The 23865-nt window shown below is 37.4% G+C and overlaps 1 protein-coding gene across 4 annotated transcripts; it reads right to left on the bottom strand.

Moving 5' to 3' along the window:
- Positions 1 to 1570: 1570 nt before the first annotated feature.
- Positions 1571 to 23425, bottom strand: hook3 (hook microtubule-tethering protein 3). Of its 4 annotated transcripts, none has more exons than XM_077497421.1 (25): positions 23258 to 23425; positions 17297 to 17382; positions 17055 to 17127; positions 16530 to 16580; positions 15916 to 16048; positions 15754 to 15821; positions 15513 to 15575; positions 14857 to 14940; positions 14406 to 14468; positions 12652 to 12815; positions 12425 to 12565; positions 12168 to 12255; positions 10971 to 11084; positions 10787 to 10897; positions 10637 to 10721; positions 10466 to 10535; positions 9863 to 10003; positions 9556 to 9643; positions 9139 to 9173; positions 8176 to 8258; positions 7969 to 8069; positions 7780 to 7884; positions 7577 to 7648; positions 7114 to 7250; positions 1571 to 4617 (listed from the first exon to the last, which is right to left on the bottom strand). In XM_077497421.1, the coding sequence occupies exons 1-25, from the start codon at positions 23312 to 23314 to the stop codon at positions 4602 to 4604; spliced, it is 2229 nt and encodes a 742-aa protein (XP_077353547.1). In that variant the 5' UTR covers positions 23315 to 23425; the 3' UTR covers positions 1571 to 4601. The 4 variants fall into 4 exon arrangements, with proteins under 4 accessions (XP_077353547.1, XP_077353548.1, XP_077353549.1 ...); XM_077497423.1 differs by lacking the exon at positions 1571 to 4617 and adding an exon at positions 6020 to 6995 and having other exon boundaries at positions 7090 to 7250; XM_077497422.1 differs by lacking the exon at positions 14406 to 14468.
- Positions 23426 to 23865: the final 440 nt, after the last annotated feature.

The raw sequence follows: 23865 nt of genomic DNA, 5'->3' as shown, positions 1-23865 counted from the left end.
CACAACCTCAGTCTCGTTACCAGATACACTAACAGTTAGCTTAGCTTCTATTTCTTCTTCTACTACACTGGGACCTAGCAAGATTCCATGAATACTGCCTCTCACAGGTCAGTATTGGTACTACAGTGACAATTTGTTTTGGGGAAGGAAAACTCTTGTCGTGTTGCCAGTACGCACACAAATGCCAATTTTATCTTCGTTGTGTGGGGTGTGTTTTTTATTTTAGTAAGTCAATTCATGTTAATTTTTTTATAGCCCTGAATCACAAGAGTTTCAAAGGGTTTGACAGTTCACAATAATAAAGGACAAGACACCTCTGGGTAGGTGGATTCTCTTCAAAACCTGTCTTGGACCTGGAGCTTCACTTCACCACTAAGACCCCTCCTCTTTGAGCATTAAAGGAAGGGGTCAAGAGAGGGGAAGTGGCAGTTAAACAGGCCAAAACCTGGATGTAAGTATAAGTGTGGCAAGAGACATGCTAGATGTGGTTTAAGCTAATGCGCGAGTGTGAACATCGGCCTTAAACTGAGATTTAAACATTTTGACAGAGGTAGCCCTTCTACTTTTTGCAGGTGGGAGATTTCAGAGCAAGATTTAACTCATTCACTGCCAGCCCAGTAAAAATGGATCTTTGACGTGTATAGCCGTCAATGGCACTGAATGAGTTAAAAAGAAAAAGGTGCTGAATTTGTAGAGATGCACATTTGCAATTTGATTATGTAACAAGATGTATTTCTGATAGTTTCATTCGAAAGATGAATAGCTCCCCACCCCCTCCTTAAAAAAACAACTTTACTTGTATATGTTAATTATTGTAAAAAGTTATTCCTGCGGAAAGTTTCCGCTCTGAAAAATTCCAGGAAATTTTGCAACCCAACTTCCAAATTTGTGGGAATCCCATGTGGGAACAGTTTCGGGCCTTTTCTGTTCCAGCATGACTGAAGTCACGTGCACAAAGCAAGACCCATAGAAGACGTGCAAATTTTCCTCTGGATGAATGGACAAACCTTATAAAAAGTGTTTCTAGAAAAATAGCCTGTTCGACCACCTCCATATTTTCTTTCATTTCCACTTGCCGTTTGATTAACGATGTCCCAATACTTTTGCACACATGTCTGGCTGTCGCGAAGTGATAATGGAACACACAGACTTTTGCGGTATTTCCAGTAGCCACTAAAAAAATGAGAGCCCTTTGAGGAAACGTGGCAGTGGTTCTCGTCACTATATTTATATTTGTCCCTGTCTGCTTGTGGTGTCTTCATGCGCTCAATAAATGTCTCTCGCTGTCATTTTTCCTTCTTCTGATGAATATGATGATTCTCTGTGGCTCTACGCATTTGGTGCTGAGAGGAGATGAGGGGTTTGTTTACCACAGCCTATAAGATCTCCTTTTTTTTTTTGGTACGGAGTCATGGATCACTTGACATATATATATATATATATATATATATGTATATATTTATATTGTTGAAAAATATATGCTACAGTATCTTTTTTTGTTTCGAGCAAAAAAAAAAAAAAAAAAAAAAAGTGTGCACATGCCTGTAAGACCCACACTAGACAAAGCACATTATATTTTAATATAAGCTTTATTTACAATGTCGTCTCCAGATTTTACAGCATCGGAAGCACATTATCAGATAGATGCTATCCATCTAACCACTTTGATCACCCTGCCTAAAAGCGTTCAAGGCCTCCTCTTACTGCAGTCGGAAGACGTGATTATGTACATAGTGGGTTTGTATACAAGCAATAGAAAACTTGGCAAATGGAAAGTTAGTTTCAACTTCATTGTCCAAATGAGTAAGAAAAAAACAAAGAATAAAAACACTGCATAACATTATACACTCTGACAGTATATTTCTTCTCTGTACAGCAGTCCACTAACATGACAAGGGGACACCGACTGGTGCTTATTTAGCTTGACACGTAAGTAATGCATCAAATTCTTAATTATTTTGTCCGCTGATAGATAAAGCTCAACTCCTAAACTGAGACAAATAATGGATTATCAAGCACCAAAATTGCCTACATCAGAGTATGACTTAAAAATAAATTGATCAGATCAGGTTGCGTCATGTAACTTCCTCCGTCAGAATCATTATAAAAAAGTGCATACAAACAAGACTACACATTTAATTAAAAACAATCTGCATCTCTGAGGATGTGCCTAACTACGTATTGTCCTGACTCCCAAGTAATTTAAACCAAGTGGAACCTGCAAAGTCAACCACACCAAATGTTGCACAAATGTGGGGTTCCGCCAAACAAGAATGGGAAAATATGTCACCACAAAAGTGTACTAGATTGGTTGAGAGGAAACGGGTGGTGACAAAAATAAAACAATTTGGGTAAAAAAATGGACCGATCCACTACTTGGGTCAATTTGACAGTTGACACAATTTTGTTTTGTTTGCACAGAATTTGGTCATTTTTTATACCAAATTTTGTGCATAACAACCCAGAAAATTGGGTCAAATTGACCCAAACAGTGGATCGGTCCAACAGTTTTTCGAATGTATGAATGAAATTCTAATTTCACACAACACAAGCTAATTCTAGCAAAAAAAATACCACATAGTAGTTTAATGACCACGAAGGCATTGTCCATTATGTGACTGTCACAAGTTGAGTAGTTTGACTCAATTTTTCTTCTTTTTGTTAAAATATTACAAAAACGTATAATGTTTGAGAAATTTCAAGAACTTGGAAGTCAACCCGCGCCAAGGATGAGACTTTGTTTCAACTTTGGAGGTTCCACTGCATTTTTTAATCCACTTACTGTTGACTGCAAATGACTGTTAACCAATAAAACCATTTTATTCAATTCCCAAGTGAGGAAACAGCCACACGGTATGAAATATTTTCATTTGGAGGATCAGAGTAAATTCAAAGCAAGGTAATTAGAGGTTTAAAATGTGCTTTACTTGTGACAAATGTCAACAATCCTTTTAAGACCTGAAACTGTAATCCCTGTAAAAAAATACATGTTCATGGTTAACTTTGTGTCACTCCATTAAACGAAGACAAACACTACAGGACGCCATCTCCTTATAGAATAAGACAAATACTTAACAGTAATTTAATGTCATGAATTGTTAATGTTGTAACATAATACTAACACTTGCGCACAAGACAAATGAATAAATAACCTTGCAAGATTAAAAACAACAAAACAAAAAAACTGCACAAGATAAACCGTTACACATGATTGAGTAAAATAAGAAAAAGACAAGCCCTGATCAACTAAATCAAATATGAATATGGAGGCGGTTGATGGTCATTTCCTATGATTTCGCTTTTCAAAATGACACAAGAAAACTAAAGTTTAAGGTCAGCTTGCAACGCTGCCTTAAAAATCATCGCACCAGTAACAAAGGCACTAAACTGGAGGATCCAACCAAACTCGTGTGTCAATCAAAGTATGCATTTATGCCTGTAACATGCACAATGTCACCACCACTTTAAATATGTTGACATATTAAGCCCTGCAAATAAAATATAAATACATGTTAAAAAGCTATGCAAAATATACACTATGATGCTGCATGATAAAGTTGACCTATGATCATTTTCTCATGATTTTTTATAATTAGTTGCACACAATGGAAAAACAGTATTTGAGGAGGGACTTTCATCTGTTTAGCCTTTCTTAATTAAAAAAAAAAAAAGTACTATACATTAGCCTACATAAGCTAATGTATTTTTCACAGATGTTTGACATGTGTGAATACTTTTGGCTCAATACTGGTTTGACTTCCTTGGACATACACTGTAAGACGCAAAGGATGCCTGCTTTATGTTCAAGTAAAATATATACATGTGCATCAAATCAGCATTACATCACAAAATACTAATCAGACATGTTCTAGCTTAGAAAAATATTTCAAAGTGGACTTGTGATTTTTATGTTGTATACAAACGTTTTCCTATCCTATGCCTATCTGCTAAAATTTGAGGTAAAAGCGTGGCTAGCATGCCCTCGGGTCACATGTTAAGGAGAGGTTATGTCTTTTATAGATAATTTTTTTATACAATGATAAAGTGCCCAAAATGGGAGAGGAGCACTCTCGCTATAAAGGGAGATTTTTCTTTTTTTCTTCGGATTGTTTTCCTCTCAAATACTGACATCAATTCACGACTGAACATGTGGGAAAAAAATGCCGCTGAGGTATTCAGGACAGATGTCGCTGTGCTGTTCTGGCCCTGTCTGAGGCCTTTGCAACAGGCGGAGTTGTAACAGACATGATGCAGTTTGGAAACACGAGCAGGCGTGTCCGTGAGGAGCAAGGAAGGAGCAGTGATGGGAGAGGAAAAACAAAAGAGATGAATGAATGAAGTAATATAGAGGAGAGGAGTGAAGTGTTTTCTTTTCCCACGGCTCCCCCTGCTGGCGCGTGCGAGGATTGCAATGCTGCAGAGGGCTGTTAGTGCTCATGCTGCTGTCGCTGTATGTCGGGTTAACTCACAGTCAATGCAAAGTCATGCAAAGGGTCGGCAGGCAGGCAGGCATGCCATGCATCGTGCGCCTCGGGTTTCGCCAGCACAGACCACAGACGGGCCAGGCCGTACGTATCAGGCCGGGGTCACGGGTGTGCCGATCATGCTGGGATATTGCTGTTAAAGGGGAGGGAGGAGAACAGGAGATAACAGTCAGATAGCAGGGAATGTTAGCAGCAGATTTTTGGCCCTGATTTAAGCGGATGACAACTGTGTTATGGAGGACCAAAATTGACAAAATTAAAAATACATGAATGAATAAATAAATATATAAAATGAAAATAAAAACGGTTATGAAAAAATAGAATTAAAAAATTTCAATAAAATTTTTTTGTTTCCATTTATATTTATTTTTTGCATTTAATTTTTGAATTCTAATTTTATCTTATTTATGTATTCATTGATTTTTAATTTTGGTAGTTTTGGTCCTCCATAACCGTGTCCCAGACATGATGTGCGCGAAAAACATTTTCAATTGTGGCCACAGTTTAGATATAACATGCACCTAAATCAGTGGTTCTTAACCTGAAAACAGAAGAGGTCCTAGAATTGAACCCTGCGAAACACCAAGTTCCGTTATATGTGAATTCATATTGCACATATTCGTTTGACCACTTTCTTTCTTTCTTTCTTTTTTGCCCGACCTAGTACGACGGGATTACAATAATAACGAAATAACATCACAACAGCCACAAGTCAACTTCAGCACAATTAGGCCAAACAATGTAGCCAATGATGGCCAAGCTCGGCATAAAATCATGCGAGTTGGATGTGTGTCTTGACCTCCACCGAACCCCTGAGACTGACTCACCAAACCCATGGGGTTCGTTTGAAACCAGGTTAAGAACCACTGACCTAAAATGATTATTGGTGGCCACGAAACAGAGCACAAAACAGCAATTAATTTTTGTGTTTAATGGGATAGTTTGGATCTTTTTTTTTTTTTTTTTCCATGAATCTCTATTTCATCCTCACCTCCAGTGGTGTGCGATCAGCACTGACTTACCCCTGACAGCGTTCTGTGACACGAGTTCTGGTCCGGTGTTGGACGAGTGGAAAATTGTCCGGCAAGTTGGCTGGGGTCACCTAAATAAAGCGTTTTTCTTGTGTTCAAAAAGAGTGATACATTTTCATGCAAAACTCCCTCCTGAAAAAAAGTCAGACGCCATTACCGCCGGGCACTATTTTTCTGTTCGTTTGTATCACTGCGCGTCGCCCTGTAGACATCTGATAGTCGCGCCTTGTCGATTAGTGCGCGTTCAGCTGTCTACAGCGCGGCGTGTAGTGATACGAACGGACAGAAAAATAGTGCCCGGCGGTAATGGCGTCTGCCTTTTTTTCAGGAGGGAGTTTTGTGATGCAAATCTATCACTCTTTTTTTTTTTAAAGAAGAAAAACACTATTTACTTGACCCCAACCAACTTGCCGAACTATTTTCCTCTTGAGCAAAACCGGACCAGAACTCGTCTCACAGAACACTGTCAAGGGTAAGTCAGTGCTGATCGCACACACTGGAGTTGAGGATGAAATAGAGATTCATGTCAAAAAATCCGAACTATCTCCCAAGGAATAACTTGGACATCAGGGTAAGCAAATTGGAGCACACCTTAAGACAGCAATAGCAACACACCAAGTCCTTTATCTAATCTTACAGTTTCTACTGCTCAGGAAAGATATTAATTAGTATGGTATATTTTGTGGAGTGATCATATTTACTTTGTGGCTGCAAATGAGTGTTTTGTGCGTACATTATAACTCATTCATGGCAACAAATAAGTACTTACTAGCTACAGTTATAACAATAAATAAATAACATAAAAATTTAAAAAATCTCCCCATGGCACGTCTGGATCTCCAAAGATGACAAATTAATTGTTTATTTTTGAAAGCGTGAGCGTATAAATGTGATTTAAAAGAAGATTGTGAGCCATGAATGTTCTGGATGAAAGACTTGACTAAAAATGAAAAATGAAAGTGGTGCTCCACTCTATCCTTTCTTCAAGTTCTATTCCCAGGGGATGCAGTTGTCCCAAAACTTTTGCATGCATTTTTTTTTTTTTTTTTTCATTTTGGCACTATTTTATTTAATTTTTTTTTAACAAAACTGAAGAAACTGTACGCTGGTGGTCAAGTCTTAGACCTTTCTGCAGTTGTAATCAAAACATGTCTCAGACAGGTTCCTTTCTGAGGGTGGTGTAAACAATAAATTCATCAAAATATATGAATATAAGTAAACGAAGCAGCTAACACACTATCAGTCGGTGGTAGCAGAAAACAATGGAAACTTGATACTGCATGAGTACTGCATGTAAAGGTTGAGGTTAAATGGTGAGAAATGCGTCCGAGGTGATTAATAATGCCTGATGATAGAAAAATGCTGGGCTGTGTGTGATCTGCCATCACTTGAGTCAAGAAAAGAAAAAAAAAAAAGATTAGACGGGAATAAAAGTGGTGATGTTTTTGGCAGTCTTGCCTGGCATCTCTACCTCACGGATCTAATCAGGAAGAAGGGTGGAAAAACAAAAAGAAAATCAATAGGCAGAAGTTGAAACGAACAGTTTAAGGGCTTTGTAAGATAGTTAGTTTTACTGTTGCATTTTCCTGCCTTTCTACCTTGCGGTAGCTGGCTGGACGTGGCCCGGGTAGGCGCGACGGGAACTGGTGGCTTGCCGCTGGCGGGCCAGGAAAGACTGACTCGAGCCGGTGTTGGCCAATCTGTCTTCAGCCGCCTTCTTCTGGAAAGTCATTCCCTGGGAAAGATGAGCGTTAAAGAGAATCAGCACAATCTACTTGTAATTTATTCTTTTTGAAACAGACGCCACAGCAGGAATCTATTATCACCAGCCCGCTGATGATGATGAATTAGGAGGGAAAAATCCATTACGGTGTTGATTTAACAAGTTAAGATCATTTCAATCAGCTCGGCAGTTAGCACACATCTGTTACGGTTTTGCGTTATACTGCCATCTAGTGGTGAACCAGGTGTTATGTTAAAATTGAAAGCATTGACTATGGAGGGTTTGCTCCCAAAACCACAGAAATAAATCATCCATTCTCTGTTTGATGTCAGTCTTACCATATTGTACCAGGCCGACACAATCAGTTTCTCTTCATAATCCCTCTGGCTCTTCGTTTTATCCATCTCTTTCTGTTGCACAAAAAAACAAACCCACAAAAATTCTAAATCTGAATTAAACTCAACTGCAGAAAAGAATCACACAGTGCAGTCTGGTCTACAAAATGGCTACCCCAATCCTTTGACAAATCCTAATTGATTACCTCCAACGAGTGCAACATCCGCTCTTTCTCCTGGAGCTGGTTTTTCAAGGCCTGGACTTCTGGACCCGAGCCCTGGTTCTGCTTAGGATCCAGGGTACGAATCACCTGAGAACCAAATGTAATCAGTCACACATATTATGATGTTATCTGTTAATAGTTCCAAAGATTAAAAATAAAAAAAATCCTCACGCTCTTTGCTTTCTCCAAATATTTCTTATATCGCTCTTCCATTAGTTTCATCTCGTCATCTTTCTTTTTCAAGGCTTCCTCCAGTTCGTCCACTCGTTGAGCTAAGAGAAGAAGACAACACATTAAACGAGATGCAGCCAAGGATACTTAAATAACATTCAAAGTCAACAGCAGCCACAAGTTACGGTGACAAGGGTGCAAACTCACAGCTGGCCGCATATTTGGGTTCCATCTCATCAATGATGGCATTCTTCTTGAGTAACTCATTGTTCACCTCTTGTAGCTTCTCCCTGGGGAGGTCAACAAAGAAATTAATAAAGCCTTAGGGCTGGGTATCGACTGATATTGATTAATTATGGACCAAATATATGATAAAAACTCCCACAAACATTAAATTCCGTAGATGCAGTAACTGGTTAAATCAGAATGATTTAGTTTCTTAACTCTTTGACTGCCAAAAACGTTAAATAATGATCAGTAAAATCATGACGTATATTGCCATAAACGTTAAATAACGTCAACAATTTAAAAAAAAATAATTCTCAGTGCAACGTCTAAGTGCAGCGCTGCCTGGTCAATGGGTTGTGGAATCTAAAACACTCTAAACTATGGCCAGCAGATGGAAGCATTGTATCTTTTTTGATCAAAGCCTCTGTCTCCGTCTGGCAGTAAAAGAGTTAAAAAAAAGTAACTTGTTATAATCACTTAAGTGTTACACAAACATTGACATCAGCAAGGATGAGATGAAAGTCAAATTCAATCATTGAAAATATAAATTAAAAAATATTCTTGTATTAAAGTGCAATAAGTCAGGTGACAGGCCTTTCATAAATGTAAGAAAATACTTTTAAATTCATCCCAACAGTAAATTTCAAGAAAACAAATTACCCCCCCCCCAAAAAAAAAAAATCCTTTAAAATTCTATATTCTTATGAATTCATGGGAAAAAGAGATACTAAAATTATTTACCGGTATTCATGGTTTTATGAATATATTAGGCTCGAAAAGAAACATTATTCGATTTTTTAAACCCAGCCCTAATATAGCATACGCTGTACTGATAGCTCAGTTTAAACTCACTGTGAAAACAAACATTGCCTAATACACCAGACAACTGAATATTGAATTACAAACAGCGCAGAGTTGTAATTGTGTAAACCGATTACTTACATGTGCTCTGCGTATTTTTTCTTCATAATGGACGACTGAAACGTGAAAGAGAAATTGGGTTTAACACATACAACATCTTCAAACGTGGTGTCAATCTGTTGAACAAACTGCATTACACTTAATGACTGTGTGACAAGGTCCAATTCTACTAGGTGAAAAATTTCCCTATTTATCGTTTGAAGAAATAAAGTGGATTGACACACTTGTATGCAACGTATTCATAGCATCCAACTGGGCGTAGTACAAACAATATTTAATGATTATTAGAGAAGCCCAGGTGACTGTCAAGGTGGCAAAGAGAAGAAAACTACTAAAGAACAAGATTTTAGTCAAAATCCGTATTATTGTGGAACTTAATTTGACTCTCAAATCCAGTCACACACATCCGGATATTAAAAGGAACATTTCATTACGTACATCATCTGCTTTGGAGCCTTGTTCCTGAAGATTCTTCTGTAGCTCTTCTATCTGACTCTGTTCCTCCATTAAGCGCTGATTGGTTAACCTGCAAACATGCAAAGCACAGAGACCAGTTGGACAACATAGTTTTGAACACAGTCTGACAGTGTTGGAATAAACATCACGGAGATGAATTTGAGGTGAAAAGGTCAATTTTTCCTCTTTTTGGGTTTTTGCATTTCGCAGAAATCACTTTGTGAGAAAGCTGTAATAAATAATGAAACGTCGTCAGTGTCGGCTTCATGTGTTTGTGTCCTTTGCTGACCTGTTTTCAGTCTCCAGTTCACTTTGCCTTCTATTCGAGTCTTCCAGCAGACTCTGCAGAAGTGCAATCTTCTCGTTATCCGAGCCCTCTTGAGCCAGCTTCAGCATTTTGTTCTCATGCTGAAGGCGAATTAAATGCTCCCTGTGTGAAAATGCATCGAAGAACGCGAATGAAGTTGAGAACTATGTTCTTTTTAGTGAGTAGTGGTAATCCCATCACTATTAGGTTCTGTTGAAGGGGGGAACAGCAACATTTTCTAGGGTTCACATGTGTAGCGAGTGTATTAAAAAAAAGAAGTAATAATAATAATAATAATAAAAAACAGCAGTCAACCAGCACAAAATCAATCCTTCTTGGAAAGCAGCAGTCAGGCTGATGTAACTCGTATGCTGCTGTTACATAACTCAGTTAAGGAGGAGTGCTTTTTAGGCCAAACTCGTAAAACGTACAACTGCGGGGGTGGAAAGCAGAATGAGCAAAAAAAAAAAAAAAAAAAAGCAATGTGGTTGCATAGTGAACAGCAGTTCAGATCATGTGTTTCCCTAAAAGATCATTTGAGGTGTATCTTTCATCGTCACAAGTGTTGAGGTGCAGAGAACATACCGAATCTCCGGCGTTGTGATCTCAGCTGCCAATGAATCGGAGCCATCAGCGCTGGTTAGTGGGAGAAGACCTGGGTAAGAAAAATGGTCATTATTGTCTATTTTTGCTAAAACCACACTTAGTTTTTAAATAGACTAGTCAAATTTGGCCAATTTTTTTTTAGCAGTTTACCTGACGTAAGCTGTCCCTCTTGAGCTTGGACGCAATGCAGCTCTTCAATGGTCTCCTTCAAAGAGTCTCTCTCCGTTCGCATACGCTGCGTGAAAAAATAGGTCAGTCAATTACAGTTTATAGAAAACAAGTATTTCATACTGCACATACATCTTTTTCTTTCTGTAGAGAGTCTACTTTCTCTTTGGCACGTTTGTACTCAAACTCCATCTTGTCAGCCTTTTTCGATTCTTCCGACAGTCTGTTCTGAAGTTCGACCACCTGCACAAAGCAGCAAGGTTACGTGTATAACGACACATGTGACAGGTAGCGCGGATATGGCGTTTTGAGTTACCTGTCTCTTGTATGTCTCCAACTGGCCTTTGGTAGCATTCGCCTTTCGAAGCTCTTCTTCTAAACTGATGTTGGTCTGCATTAATACTGTGTTCTTTTCCTCCAACAGCTTACTCTAAGAAAATGGAAATCAAATATATATTATATTTGTAAATGTGTAGAACACTATGCAAATAAAATAATTTGTAGGTCAATGAAAACTGGTACACAGCACAAAATATTAAATAGTGTATTTGGCAGTCAAATTTCCATCAAGCAGTTCAGAACCTCATTTGCATTTTTTTTTTGCAGGATGGTGAATAAATACATTATTATTATTATCATCATCATCATTATTATTATAGTGTTTCCTCGTTTATCGCGGGTGTACATTCCAAAAACTACCCGTGATCAAGGTTATTTTAGTTAACTAATACTAATGAAAACGAAATAAAATAAAAACAAAAATGCTTTGTAAAAAACAAAACCTAACTGAAACTGCATTTTATGTTTACAAAACTAACTAAAACTATAATTATATCAAAAATGTCATTTGTTTTAGTCTTTGGCAATTAATTTAATGCATGAGACTTTGGGGATGATTTTAAATGTTTTAAGTAAGTAGATTTATTTTGATATAAGTGTGTCGCACAGAAGTGACATCATCTAGCAACAGCCAATAGAAAAGCACCTTCAGAAGAAGTCACTCCCATGGTGATTTTTAAATATTGTGCATAAGTTATACAAATTATTAAAAAAAATAAATTAAAAAATTAAAAATTAAAAAACTAAAACTCATAAAAACTAACAGAACCACCATGAAAACTAATTACGTAAAACTAAATAAATTTAAAAAACAAAACTCAAAACGAAGTAAAAACTACAGTAACTAAAATGAAAAATTCCAAAACTATAACAACCCTGCCCGCGATAATGGAAAGCCGCGTTAATTTTTGTAATTTTCCCATTAATTACATATATTTATTATATATGTTTTTTTTCGTTTTGGCATGATTTTTACTTTATTATAAATGCTTTTTCATATATGTCAATTTTTCATTTACATTCTTTTTTTCCATTAAAAGTATGTTTTTTTTTAATTTATTTATACAGCAGAGTATATATTATTTTCGTTTATTCTAAATATTTTTTTCATTCATACTATATTTTTTTTCATTTATTATGCAAGTTTTATCGGACTAAAACAGCAAACACGGACCTGTCTCCTGAGAAGTCCCATGTCCTCAAGTTTCTTCTTGTAGTGTTCTACTGTGCCCTCAAGCTTTGACACCTTGTCTGATGAATGCCTGGTTGAAAAACAATATGTGGTTTATTCTCCATCAGATACTTGAATACAGGGGATATAAAAAGCCTAAACTCCGTGGGTTTTTGTGGAGACCAAAATAAATAAATAATAATAAAAAAAATTCCCACCTTATCAGATAAAAACGATAGACATACAAATAGGTTGCTTACCTGAGCACATCCATCTCATCCTTCAGTGACTGGGCTTCATCAGCCAGAGACGTGAGATCTTCATTCTGTGACCTCACGTCCAAGAGTTCTTTTTCCAGCTCCTCACAACGAATCCGGTAGTCGTCTTTTGCCGCTTCCAACCTGGAAAATGACGACCCCCAGCAATATTATAGAATTTCTAATTCTTTCATAAGACAGACCAATAACATTTTGTGGTAAATCCACACCTGAATGTTTCTTCCTGGAGCTGCTCCAGTTGCGTCTGTAGCTGGAGGTGTCTGCGTCCAGCCGGGCTGTTTATATCCTCAATAGAGTCTGACTGGTTGAGTCTCTCCATTAAAACCTGGTTTTCGGCTAGCAAACTACTCTTTTCCTCCTGCAGGGCTGCGACCTGAAGTTCAAAAGTGAAATATTTGTCATTACATTTAGATAAATGCAAGACAGATGACCCTAGGGCTGGGCGATTAATCAGTTTTATCGATGAAGTCAACTTTTTTTTTTTTTTTTTTTCCCATCAAGGAGATATCGTCTATAGTTTTATTTATTTTTTTTATTTTTTTATTTTTTTTTAAATAAGTGACTTTAACCATCCTAATATCCTTGGGCTCAATTTGACCCCGTTCACACATAGGGTCAAATGTTTTAGAATTTTTTTAAGACAACATGGATCATTTTGACATTATTTTCCATATGATATGAAAGCAGCCGAGTGGAGGGCATATTATGCTAAGGTCACCTATAAAAATGCATATGAGAAAAGAGCATGAGAGAGTAGTTAAGGAGTTTGCCGCTACTTCTGCGACAACAGACATATGGACCAGCCTAACCATTTAATGATGTTTAATTGTTCACATTTTAAAATCTTGTTTGACCAAAAATTGTGTTTCCATATTTATTTAGTTTTTGTAAAGGAACATTTTGCACTTATTTCATCTCGTCTGTGAAAATATTGTATTACTTCCATGGAACTTGATGCAAATGACTGTATTGGAGAAAACGCTGTAAAAAAAATATTTCAAAGCCTCTTTAGTACAAGGAGACGTATTCTTCTTCAAAAAGGGGAGGCAAAAAAGTAAAACTTATTTGGAATAACGATCAGGTGCTTTTTCTGTAAGGTAAATAGTAAGAAAAGTAAAATCTAAATCAGATTTTTGTGAAAACAAACGGCCACATCACCCAGCCCTAGATGACACCCCAAAAGAGTCGCTACACTGCAATAGAAGTTAGCTGGTAACATGGCGCAAACACACGGCAAATCCTCAACAGGGCAAACCAACAAAGAGGGTTACATATGGTTTGATGTTGTCTTCGCTGTTGAGTGATAGACAAGGTATCAAACTCCACACCAAGCAAAGCACAAGCTGCATCCTAATTTTAGTCCATGACTACTATGCTGCACGACTCTAAATATAGATTTATCTTAGAATTTACTGCTATGTCCACACGAACAGAGCTATTTTTAGAAAAAGAAATAAATTTGGTAATGAGAGAAGAGACCAACAAAAAAAAAACGACAGTAGAATCACTTCTGATCATTAAATTAACACATAAAATATAAAATACAAAATAGTTGTACAATTTTACTGTTTTACAGCTATACTGTACAGTAAATTATAAATACCTGTGTTCATGCGGAGGAGTATGTTTGTATGCAATATATATTTGTTATTTTTTAGTGTTTCACCCTACTGTTGCTGTGGGAATGCGTGATACAGGGGAAAAGACAGATTAGTAGTGAGGGGTTGACACATGACGAAAATTTGCAGTTTTGCTCAGTATACCTCAAGTTGTGTATAGACATGTGCATAAGTGTACACGAACGTGTACACACACATAGATAACACGGAAAGGGAAATCTGATGCAAGCAAACTGAAGAAGAAGAAGAAAAAACAAAAACAAACAAACAAACTCCAGGACTCTTATTAGACACGCCACACAGAATGAATGGAAGAAAGAGGCAGAAATAAAGTTTGAATTTACCCTCTCTTCTAGCTCATTAAACTCTAACCTCAGTCTATCGCGCTCCTCTTGGGCATGGAGGGCCTTTAAAGCAAGGCACAAAGTATATTGAAATGGTCAGGAAATTAGAGGAAACAGACTGAACACAACAGGAGATTAGATAATCCTTTAAACCCGCGGCTCATTTCTGGAGATGATGAGATAGTCATGCATGCAAAAAAAAAAAAAAGTTAATTTGGATCATCTGTCATGATGATACATATTGAATGCATATTAGCATTTTTAAGGGAAGTGATAAGAACCAGCAGGAAGAAAGAAAGTTAAGATACCATGTAATTGTAATAGCAGGAGGAAAAGCAAGGATACATCGTTTAATGGTAAGACTGAAAAAGCTAACTGCTCCCCTCAATGCAACTTACAAACAAAACATTTCTTAAAAAAATAAATAAAATAAAAATTACATGAAACCAACCTGCATATCAAGCTCACGACACCTCTGGGAAATCTCCTCCTTTGTGGCCAAAGCTTCATTCAGTTCCTCAACAGACTTCTTGAACTAAAAATGCAAATAAATAGTTCATTTCATTCATTCGAAGACAGCGGTTGTTAATCTTGTTGGTGGTATTGAACCCCATCAGTTTCCTATGCATATTCACCCAAACCCTTCTTTATTGAAAAATAAAAGATGATTCCCCCCCAAAAAAATTAAAGACGTAGGGTTTACTCAAAACAGCCAAACTGTCAAAAAGAGAAATCAGCAATCAGCAATGCATAAAAAAACCCCCCAAAAAACGATGATGACCTTTGCGGTTGATGTGCACAAAAAAAGAAAAGAAAAAAAACAGACCAAGTGGGCGTGACCATGAAAAAAAAAGTGAAATCAATCCATATTTGGAAAGACAAGGTTTCCACTGGACAACAACAATATATTAAAGCATTCTTGGTCAATTTATCCAAAAGTTAAAACACTTGAATTCATCCAAACCCTGTTGTTCAGACACAGTCAAGAACATAATACATTTACATCTCATTAATATGCAGGCTCTGCAACTATGTGAAGGCTATTATTCAACAAATAGTTCTGCCAGCAGGTCTTGAAAGGCACAAAGTCAACACACGTGTGCATACCTGTCTGTCTAGATCCACGTAGGAGTCGTTCCCTCCTGTCACTGGCGTCTCTTTACTCATCAGCTGACACAAACACAAAAAACAGATGAGTGAAGATATGACTACATGATTTCGGAATGTTGACAATTGAGATGCATCCACACATTTAACACATACAGTACGTGCATTTGAATTCCACGAAATCTACAACACTCATGGATGGTCAAACACGATTCCATAAAGCCACGATAATCGACTGTACCTCTTGGATGGCTGTCATGACAACATGCTGGACTGATTCCTCCATCATCATGATGGTTTGGATATATTCTAGAGGAAGGAAAATAATGAGCTCAGTTTAAACGCTATCAGCGCGAGAGCATGAAAACATTTTGCAGGACTTTTATTCCGATTAGGTGTGCACCTTGCTTCTGTTCACAGTTGACAGCACAGCCGAGAATGAGTTGAAGCATCCTCCCAAGTTCTGCCGGGTCCGAGTGTTCTCCGATCAGAGTGACGTCAGGTAGCGTGAAGTCGTTTATGTGTTGGCCGAGAATCTTGAAAGGGAGAGCAGACTATTCATTGCAATGTTTCCTTATAAGTCAATCATCAGGGTCTTGGACATCACCAGGAACAGAATTTTGAACACTTTAATGGACTGGACTGCTTTTTTATATAGAGCTTTATCTACACCGTGTGGTGTCCAAAGCGCTTTACAATGCCTCACATTCACCCATTCACACACCAGTGGTCGACTGCTGCCATGCATGGCGCTGCCAGATCCACTGGGAGCAAATCAGGGTTCAGTGTCTTGCTCAAGGTCACTTCGCCATGGACATCAGGTTTGAGGATCGAACCCACAAACTCACGGAAGGGAGACGGCCACTCTACCACTGAGCAATGCTGCCCCTTTATTGTTAACAACACAATAATCCCATTGATTTAACTATCCTAAATGTATCTGTTAAAGTAAAATCATTCTTCTAGCAAGACTGGATAAGAGGAGAAAAAAAAAGTAAAATAGATCTGTCTCCTTACCTCCTGGTTATAATCTAGGATGCCTTTGAGAATTTTCTTTAGATTGCTGACCTGAAACAAATAATTTAAGCAAACATCTTAACATTTTTGTAAAAACAAAAAAAACAAAAAAACAAAAAAGGTTCAGTCTGAGTACATGTTTTCCTTATAGTTAGCAATATTTAGAACACCGCCACTGTGTTCATTGGGCTATAATAATAATAAATATACCTTGAAACATAAACACAAATTACTTACAGTATTTGCATATTTTAACGTTAAATACAAACTTTTCCCCATTCATTTTCAATGGGACTGACATTGAACTTTTTCGAAGTCCCACTTCCACTTTGTCTAATAGAGCAGAAGTCAAATATGAGGATATACAATAATAATGATTCCAATATCGTGTAATTTTACACTACTATAATCTGAGACGTTAATTACGACATTGCATGGATTGGAAACAAAGAAGACGGCACCAGACAAATAACACAACACTTAACGTGCATCATTGGAAGCAAAAGCAAAGAAATGCATCCTTACCTTTAACCTCCAGTTGTCCCCCACATCAGGCTTGATTCGACTAATCCATGCATCATTGAAATACACTTCGTCTCTACAAAATGAACACAGATAATTGTAGTGAATAATAAATGTGCATCACAGTAGGATTCATTCATATTTAGCTCAGTTCCCATTGCAAATGTAACATAGCATCCAATGATACCGCCAATAAGAGAAAGTGGTAATAAAATCAAATGCAAGACTTGAAACTCTCAACTTACATTTTCTGTAGAGCCTGAGCCATAACGACGCCACTCGTCATGTCCTCTACAGTCTTGCATTGAGCCTCCACCCCGAACGTTTGAACCTAAACAAACAAACAATTATTGGGTTGGACTGTGCCTCTAGTGTTGTATAATAACACAGTAGAAAGTATGTAAAAAACAATCACATAAGGTAAGCATGACAAGACAGTGGTTGTATAGAGTAGTTCTAAAAACCTTAGTTTACGCCCATGAAAATGGCTAAGGGTGCACGCCAAACAATAATACAGAGGATTACGTGACTTAAATTTAAGTTCAAAATAATGCAAAATGGTGCAAGCAAGGCCATAGTCATTCATTCAGTCATTGACCAAGTTCTTTCTTCCCTACTTGTACTTAAGCTGAAAGAAATTTGTTGCAATGCCAACAGTCCATGTGACAGGCGGTGAAGTTGAGAGGAGGAATGTTGGAAATTTGACAGGAAGGAAATGACAAGACGAAACGCCTATGTGTGTATCACTTTCACTATTTTTAATAACATGGATAAAATCACAGTGAAGCCATTTTTCCAAAGAAAGTATCACGGAAAAAAAAAAAAAAAAAAACGGCCAAAAAAGCAGATTGTAGTCCGAATGAATATAGTCATTTATTTTTCAAGAATTACTAAAATGTCAAAAGATGTCACATTCAATTAACAGTGGCAACCCTCAAAAAAATCTTAATAATATATTACCAAAGAATATGTACTGTCTATTACATCAAGAACATATTGTATATGACTGTGCTGCACTGACGTGATTAACTGAACTGAAACAGGTTCAACTAATCTAAAAAGGATTGCAAGAGCTCATCTGAGAGGATCTCTGCCTGGCAGACAAATATCTGAAGACTACAGCCAGCACACAGAACCCAAACAACACCCCTTTATTACATAACACTGCGTAGCAGGAAGTTTGGCTTGATTTCACAGTTGAACCCATAAAACTATCCATTACAGTATGTACAGTAGTGTTCCTTCTATGTAAAGATGCTACTTTTGTAACTTTTCTTGGTTTTAGCCGTCATGTTATGAAAAAAAAAAAAAGTCCTGTTTTTATATTACAAACAGCATAACTGGATGATTTGTCAAAATGGTTGTCTAAGCATTTTGTTTTGGTATATTTTACCAGTTCATGCGTTGCTCAGCTTACTTCTGGAGAAGCTCAAGGATGAAAGTAATGAGACTATTTTCATGGTGGAAAAGGCTGCAACTCGTACTTTACTGCAATAGTTAGTCGCTTTACTCACTTCCCTTCCCAGGAAACAAGTGGAAGGAAAGAAAACATAAAACACAACCGGCACACACAAGGACAACCCTACGAGACAATAGCGATATTTAAAAGACTTCCCAGCTGTCGTCAGACTGTTGAGCATTCTTTACGATTGATGACCGTCACCATGTAATACACCGGGTGCATGATGGCAACACTTATTTTTGAGCGGTGTTGATGTAATAGATCACCCCTTTATTTAAACATCTAAATCTCACGCAGAAACAGATACGCAAGGCCGTGCTGGATGCATTTACTAACAACTAGCTTGCTTGCTAAAAAGAGGTCAAGGGGGTTATCACCAGAGGCACTGAAAATGGGGTCATGGAAGAAAAGTAGGGGTTAAAGACACTTAATGAACATTAGGGCAGTTTTGAAATTTAATCTAGTTTGACTAATGTATGGAAATGGAATGGTTAAGATAGGGATGCAGAGTTTCTAGCCCAGCCTATAAAGTATTCTTTAAGAAAAGGCTACAGAAAGTATACCAATACGACAATAGAAATAACCGGTCGTCAGAATTTTTTTTAAAAAAAAGGACGATATGGATATTCGTCAATATGCCAAATAAATAAAAAACTTTTCAAGAGTACAACTCTTGTATTGGACACCTTTATATTCCGCAAGTGGTTAAACATACTGTTGCGGTTGTGCGATGGAGTTCACAGGTATGTGAGGAATGCTTGCCCAAGACTAAAATGAAGAAAGGCCGATCAGTTTAGTGTGATACAGTGATACAGTCGATTTGCAGGGTTAGCCACTAACTTGTTACTGTGGTAACAGTACTTCCACTGAGTACATGCCAATGACATAACTTGACAACCCCCAATTACGACACACATACACGACAAATATGTACATTGTACAGTGTGAAAAACCAAATACTTTTGCTCCTGTTCTTGCTGCAACTATTGAGTTCAAACGTAAAGGCAGAGGTATGCATGTCGAAAATTTGTCACACCTTTAACCACTAAAGCATTTTCCACAGTAGCACTGAAACAGACGCGTATCAACCTGTGACAAATTCATTTCACTGCTCTGGCCCTGACACCAGGTTACCTTTTAGTTTCGGGTGCTATCACACTAGCATCCATTGTAAGTTTGTGTATGGGTTACAGCAGGCCCAAAGATATGCCATACAAGTCATACAAAATGCTAGTTATGATGCTATTCTTCCTTTATGATGAGGTATGGTATTCTTTATGCTGATGTATGTTGTGTCAAGTAAGAAGCTCAGTCAGGCAGTGTTGAGCTGTTTTCTTACTGTGTCTCACTGTATGTTTATTGTCTGTTTTGTTAGCAATTAAATCTGTGTTAAATTCATGAGCAGACTCGAGTGGATTACTAACAACCAGGATGAGGTGGAACACGGTTATCGAACTCATAATTCAATGATATTTATCGCTGTTTTACGTACAATTTGGTACACAAGGATGGAAAACCCCTTTGTTCATAAAAGTTTTAACAGTAAATCAGTTACCAGTGCTTAAACAGGTGAGGAAATATTTTTTGTTTTGTTTGTGTTTTTGTGATGAGACAAAAATCAGGTGAACAATTGACAATTAGTGATGAAAAATTAACTTATTAAAAATGTAAAATTGGTAATATTGAACTAGGATTGATGGTAACATGGAAGCTTGGTAGAGAAGCAGCACACTATGCCAGACAAAGCCCCGTTTTAACAAAGTGCATATTTGTACTGTAAACTGCAGACAATGCGGGCAGCGTATTATTGAAAACACGCCATTTCACTTTTCTGTTGGCAAGACAGAGTAATGTGTTGATAGTGTAGTGGCATTATATTCTTGTTAAAATTCCCGATGTACATATGGGTGTTGCTAATGGTGTTATCGTTGCAATGCACATAGAGTAGTTAGAAAAAGTCTACACTCCCATGTTCAATGTAGGTTTCTGCGGCATTTAAAAACTTACAAACTTCAATGTGGTTGTGTTAAGAATTAACCATTCACATTTTAGCTAAATGGGCGTCTAGCCGCAATTAAAAGCATCTCTGATTAATCCCAAATAAAACTTCAGATTGGTCTAGCAGGCTTTTCCTGACTATTTTTCTTCTCCTGAGCAAAAGACAAAGGTTCTGTCCTAACACTGAGTGCTATTTCAAACTGTTCATAATTCCCACCACTTTTGCCAAGGCCCCAGTCCAAACTGAAGAATTCCAGCCTTGAATCATGATACTACCAATCTTATATATCTGATATATATCTGATACTGCTTCACCTTAGGTATGGTGTTCTTTTGTTGATGATCAGTGTTGTCTTTGCGCCTGATAAACCTTTTCAAATCAAGGCCGAAATGTTCAACGTTGCTTTTATTGGAACAAAATATATTAGTGATAGACTGATATGGTTTTTTTCAAGGCCGATACCGATACAGATTATTTGTAGTCAAGTAGGCCGATAACCGATATTTCAAGCCGATATTCATTTGCATTAGCATGGGGGGGTTCTTTTCAAACTATATATAATTTCTCACTGAGTAACAAATTCATGCGAATGTAGCTCATTTGGGGTTTTTGTTAGGGTTCGTAAAAACGTTTCAAAAATATTTCCGCGGTGAAAAATGGTGTGAATATGTTCCAAATGTGTTTACGACAAATAATAACTGACTGCGAACATCTTACAAATCCTGACGAAAACCCCAAATTCGCTACGTTCGCAAGTATTCCCTGCACAGTGGGCTTTATCGGCCTTCAGATTCCAAAAATGGCCGATGCCGATATTCGTCAAAATGCCAAATATCGGCACCGATAATCGTCCCGGCCGATTATCGGTCTATCCCTAAAATATATTTTCCCATGTGTTTGGGAGATTTTGTTATAGATTTTTACATTTACTTGAGTATTCTTGTTAAGAATAACATAGTAGCCTACTTTTACTCTGTTACATTGAGTTACATTCCGCTGGCTACTTTTATCTGTATCAATTGTTTGTGTGATCTATTTGTTTTGGTTTGTCAATGTCTCGGGTACAGTCACGTGACTCTGTTCCATCAATCAAACTGCTTGAAATGATGGACTCAATTTCACCAATCAACAGAAGCTACATTTCAAGGAGAGTAATTTAAATGAAGCATGGCAGAAAGAACAAACGGAAATAAAAATGCGTGACTCTTGGATAGAAGAGTCACAACACTCCTGACCTCACGTTCAATTCATGTTTACTTTACACACTATTAAAGTAAACTGCAATGTCACGCACCGATATCTGTCTGTATAAAATGTCCACATTTCAGCCTACAAGAACTCAACTAAACACAAACTTGACAAAAGACATTGCAGCCAGTCAGTGTTCAATGTAATCCCTGCCTGGTGAGTTTATTCTGCTGATTCATGAGCGTAAACAATGGATGTTAATTTAAAGCCATTGTGTGATTGCTCATATTTAAAGTTAAAATGGTGTGCAATAGGGGTGTGAATTGCCTAGTACCTGACGATTCGATTCGTATCACGATTCACAGGTCACGATTCGATTCGATACCGATTAATCCCGATACGAATTTATAAGTCGATTGTTGCGATTTTTTTTCATTCAAATTTAGAAAGTACTAATCAGTAAGCTTGTAGAGTGTAAGATTTATATGAAAATGTATTATTTATTTATCTGAAATTTCAGTCTTATAGAGGTTGTAATCTGTTTCATGTTTGAACAGCATTAAAATAAAATATTAAGGCTTAATGTTCCGTTCATATAACATTCTTCCATGCTCAAGGTGTGAATCCTTAAAAAAAAAAAAAACATCGATTCTGCCGATTATTGAATCGATTCGAGAATCGCGCGATGTAGTATCGCGATATATCGCCGAATCGATTTTTTTTTTTAACACCCCTAGTGTGCAATATCTGTTGCATATTCGTTTTTTGCTCTAAATAAAAATAAACACCTCAGAAGTTACTCACCAATTACTCGGTGCTTGAGTACTACTTACTCGAGTAACTGGTTTAAAAAAAAACAAAAAAACTTGTTCATCATTGTAAAATATGCATACATTTACTTGAGTAGATTTTTTTCTCTACCCACATGTAATAAATGTAGTGTAATTATGGTATTAGTAATACATTGTGTACCATTAGTAAGAAGTATGCTGGAAGTAGTATTATTGGCAGTGCTACTATATCGGAGCTAAAGTTAAAAGTCATGCAAACATGAGCATACGCGGTACACATGCTGCTCTAAAGATTCCTTTTCCCACTTGGTTCTTATTCTTAAACAAAAGACAGCAATTGAATGACTGGAATATTTAGGGGACGAAAAAACAAAAGACAAAAACAGGGTGGAATGAAAGAACGTCCTACGATCGATCCCGAAGAGCGCAAGACTCTTCGAGTATATTTTCTGAACCTCTTGACTCGGTTGTCATAAAACTGCGTGACATCCATTAGGAAATGACACCTGGCCAAAAAAATCCGTTCGGCCAAAACGATTAGAAGGTTTGCAAGCGGCTAGCGCACAACACATCCGCAGCTCAGGCAGCCAACAGCTGGCCTGCATACGTAAGCGGTGTGAGCTCGTGTCAGTTTTCCTCCAGCCGCCCGCCTGCCTGCCTCTTTTGACACCCACTGTTAGCACGCGAGCTAACATTAGCATCGCATGCTAGCTAGCTAGCTAACACTGGAGGGTGAAAAACAACAACATTGTGGTCGATGACCTACCCATGTCAGAAGGCTTTCGCAGAGTTCCATTCGATCCAAGGACCCAGATGTAGACATTGTAAATAAAAGTAGACGGAATCTAGATGATAAATAGCCTAAAGTTACTAGCAACCTCAGACACTGCCGAGGTCTCTCGCTCACTGGGTGTCTCACAATCCGACACCGGCGTCTGCCTCAGGCTGGCTGGGTGGGCGGGGTCTATTTCGATTTGAATAATGATTTGAAATTTGTACAATATGGATTTTTTTTTTAATTCTACGTTTTTGTTTTTGTTTTTCGAAATAAAGTTTTTCTGTTCGTGTTTTAAGGAATACTATTTTCTCCCACTAGAATATTTTTTCGGAATGATTGTTTCTGTTTTTCAGATGTTTTTGTTTTCTATTAACTTTTTCATGACAGGAAAGAAAAGAGTATGTATGAAAAACAATAACAATAAAAGATTCAGAAAAATAAAAACAAAATTATTGCACAAAAGGGGGGGACTCCGAGCATTGTTTTTTTGTGTTTTTTCTGCTTTATGGCACATGTTTGTGTGGTGTGGATTGTAGACTGATCTTAATTCATATCCTCAATCTCTGTCATTAAATCTTTTTTTTTTTTTTTTTGGA

The sequence above is a fragment of the Festucalex cinctus genome, chromosome 15 (assembly GCF_051991245.1).
Source record: "Festucalex cinctus isolate MCC-2025b chromosome 15, RoL_Fcin_1.0, whole genome shotgun sequence".
Lineage (NCBI taxonomy): Eukaryota > Metazoa > Chordata > Actinopteri > Syngnathiformes > Syngnathidae > Festucalex > Festucalex cinctus.
The sequence above is the reverse complement of the archived record's forward strand: the minus strand, read 5'-3'. Positions and strand labels throughout refer to the sequence as shown.

Coding starts and splice junctions, on each gene's coding strand:
- hook3 (XM_077497421.1), bottom strand. CDS start 23,314: ATGTCTACATCTGGGTCCTTGGATCGAATGGAACTCTGCGAAAGCCTT. Junction 12,256..12,424: donor GATGAGATGGATGTGCTCAG/GTAAGCAACCTA, acceptor TTTTTCAACCAG/GCATTCATCAGACAAGGTGT. Junction 9,174..9,555: donor AAGGCTCCAAAGCAGATGAT/GTACGTAATGAA, acceptor TTCACGTTTCAG/TCGTCCATTATGAAGAAAAA.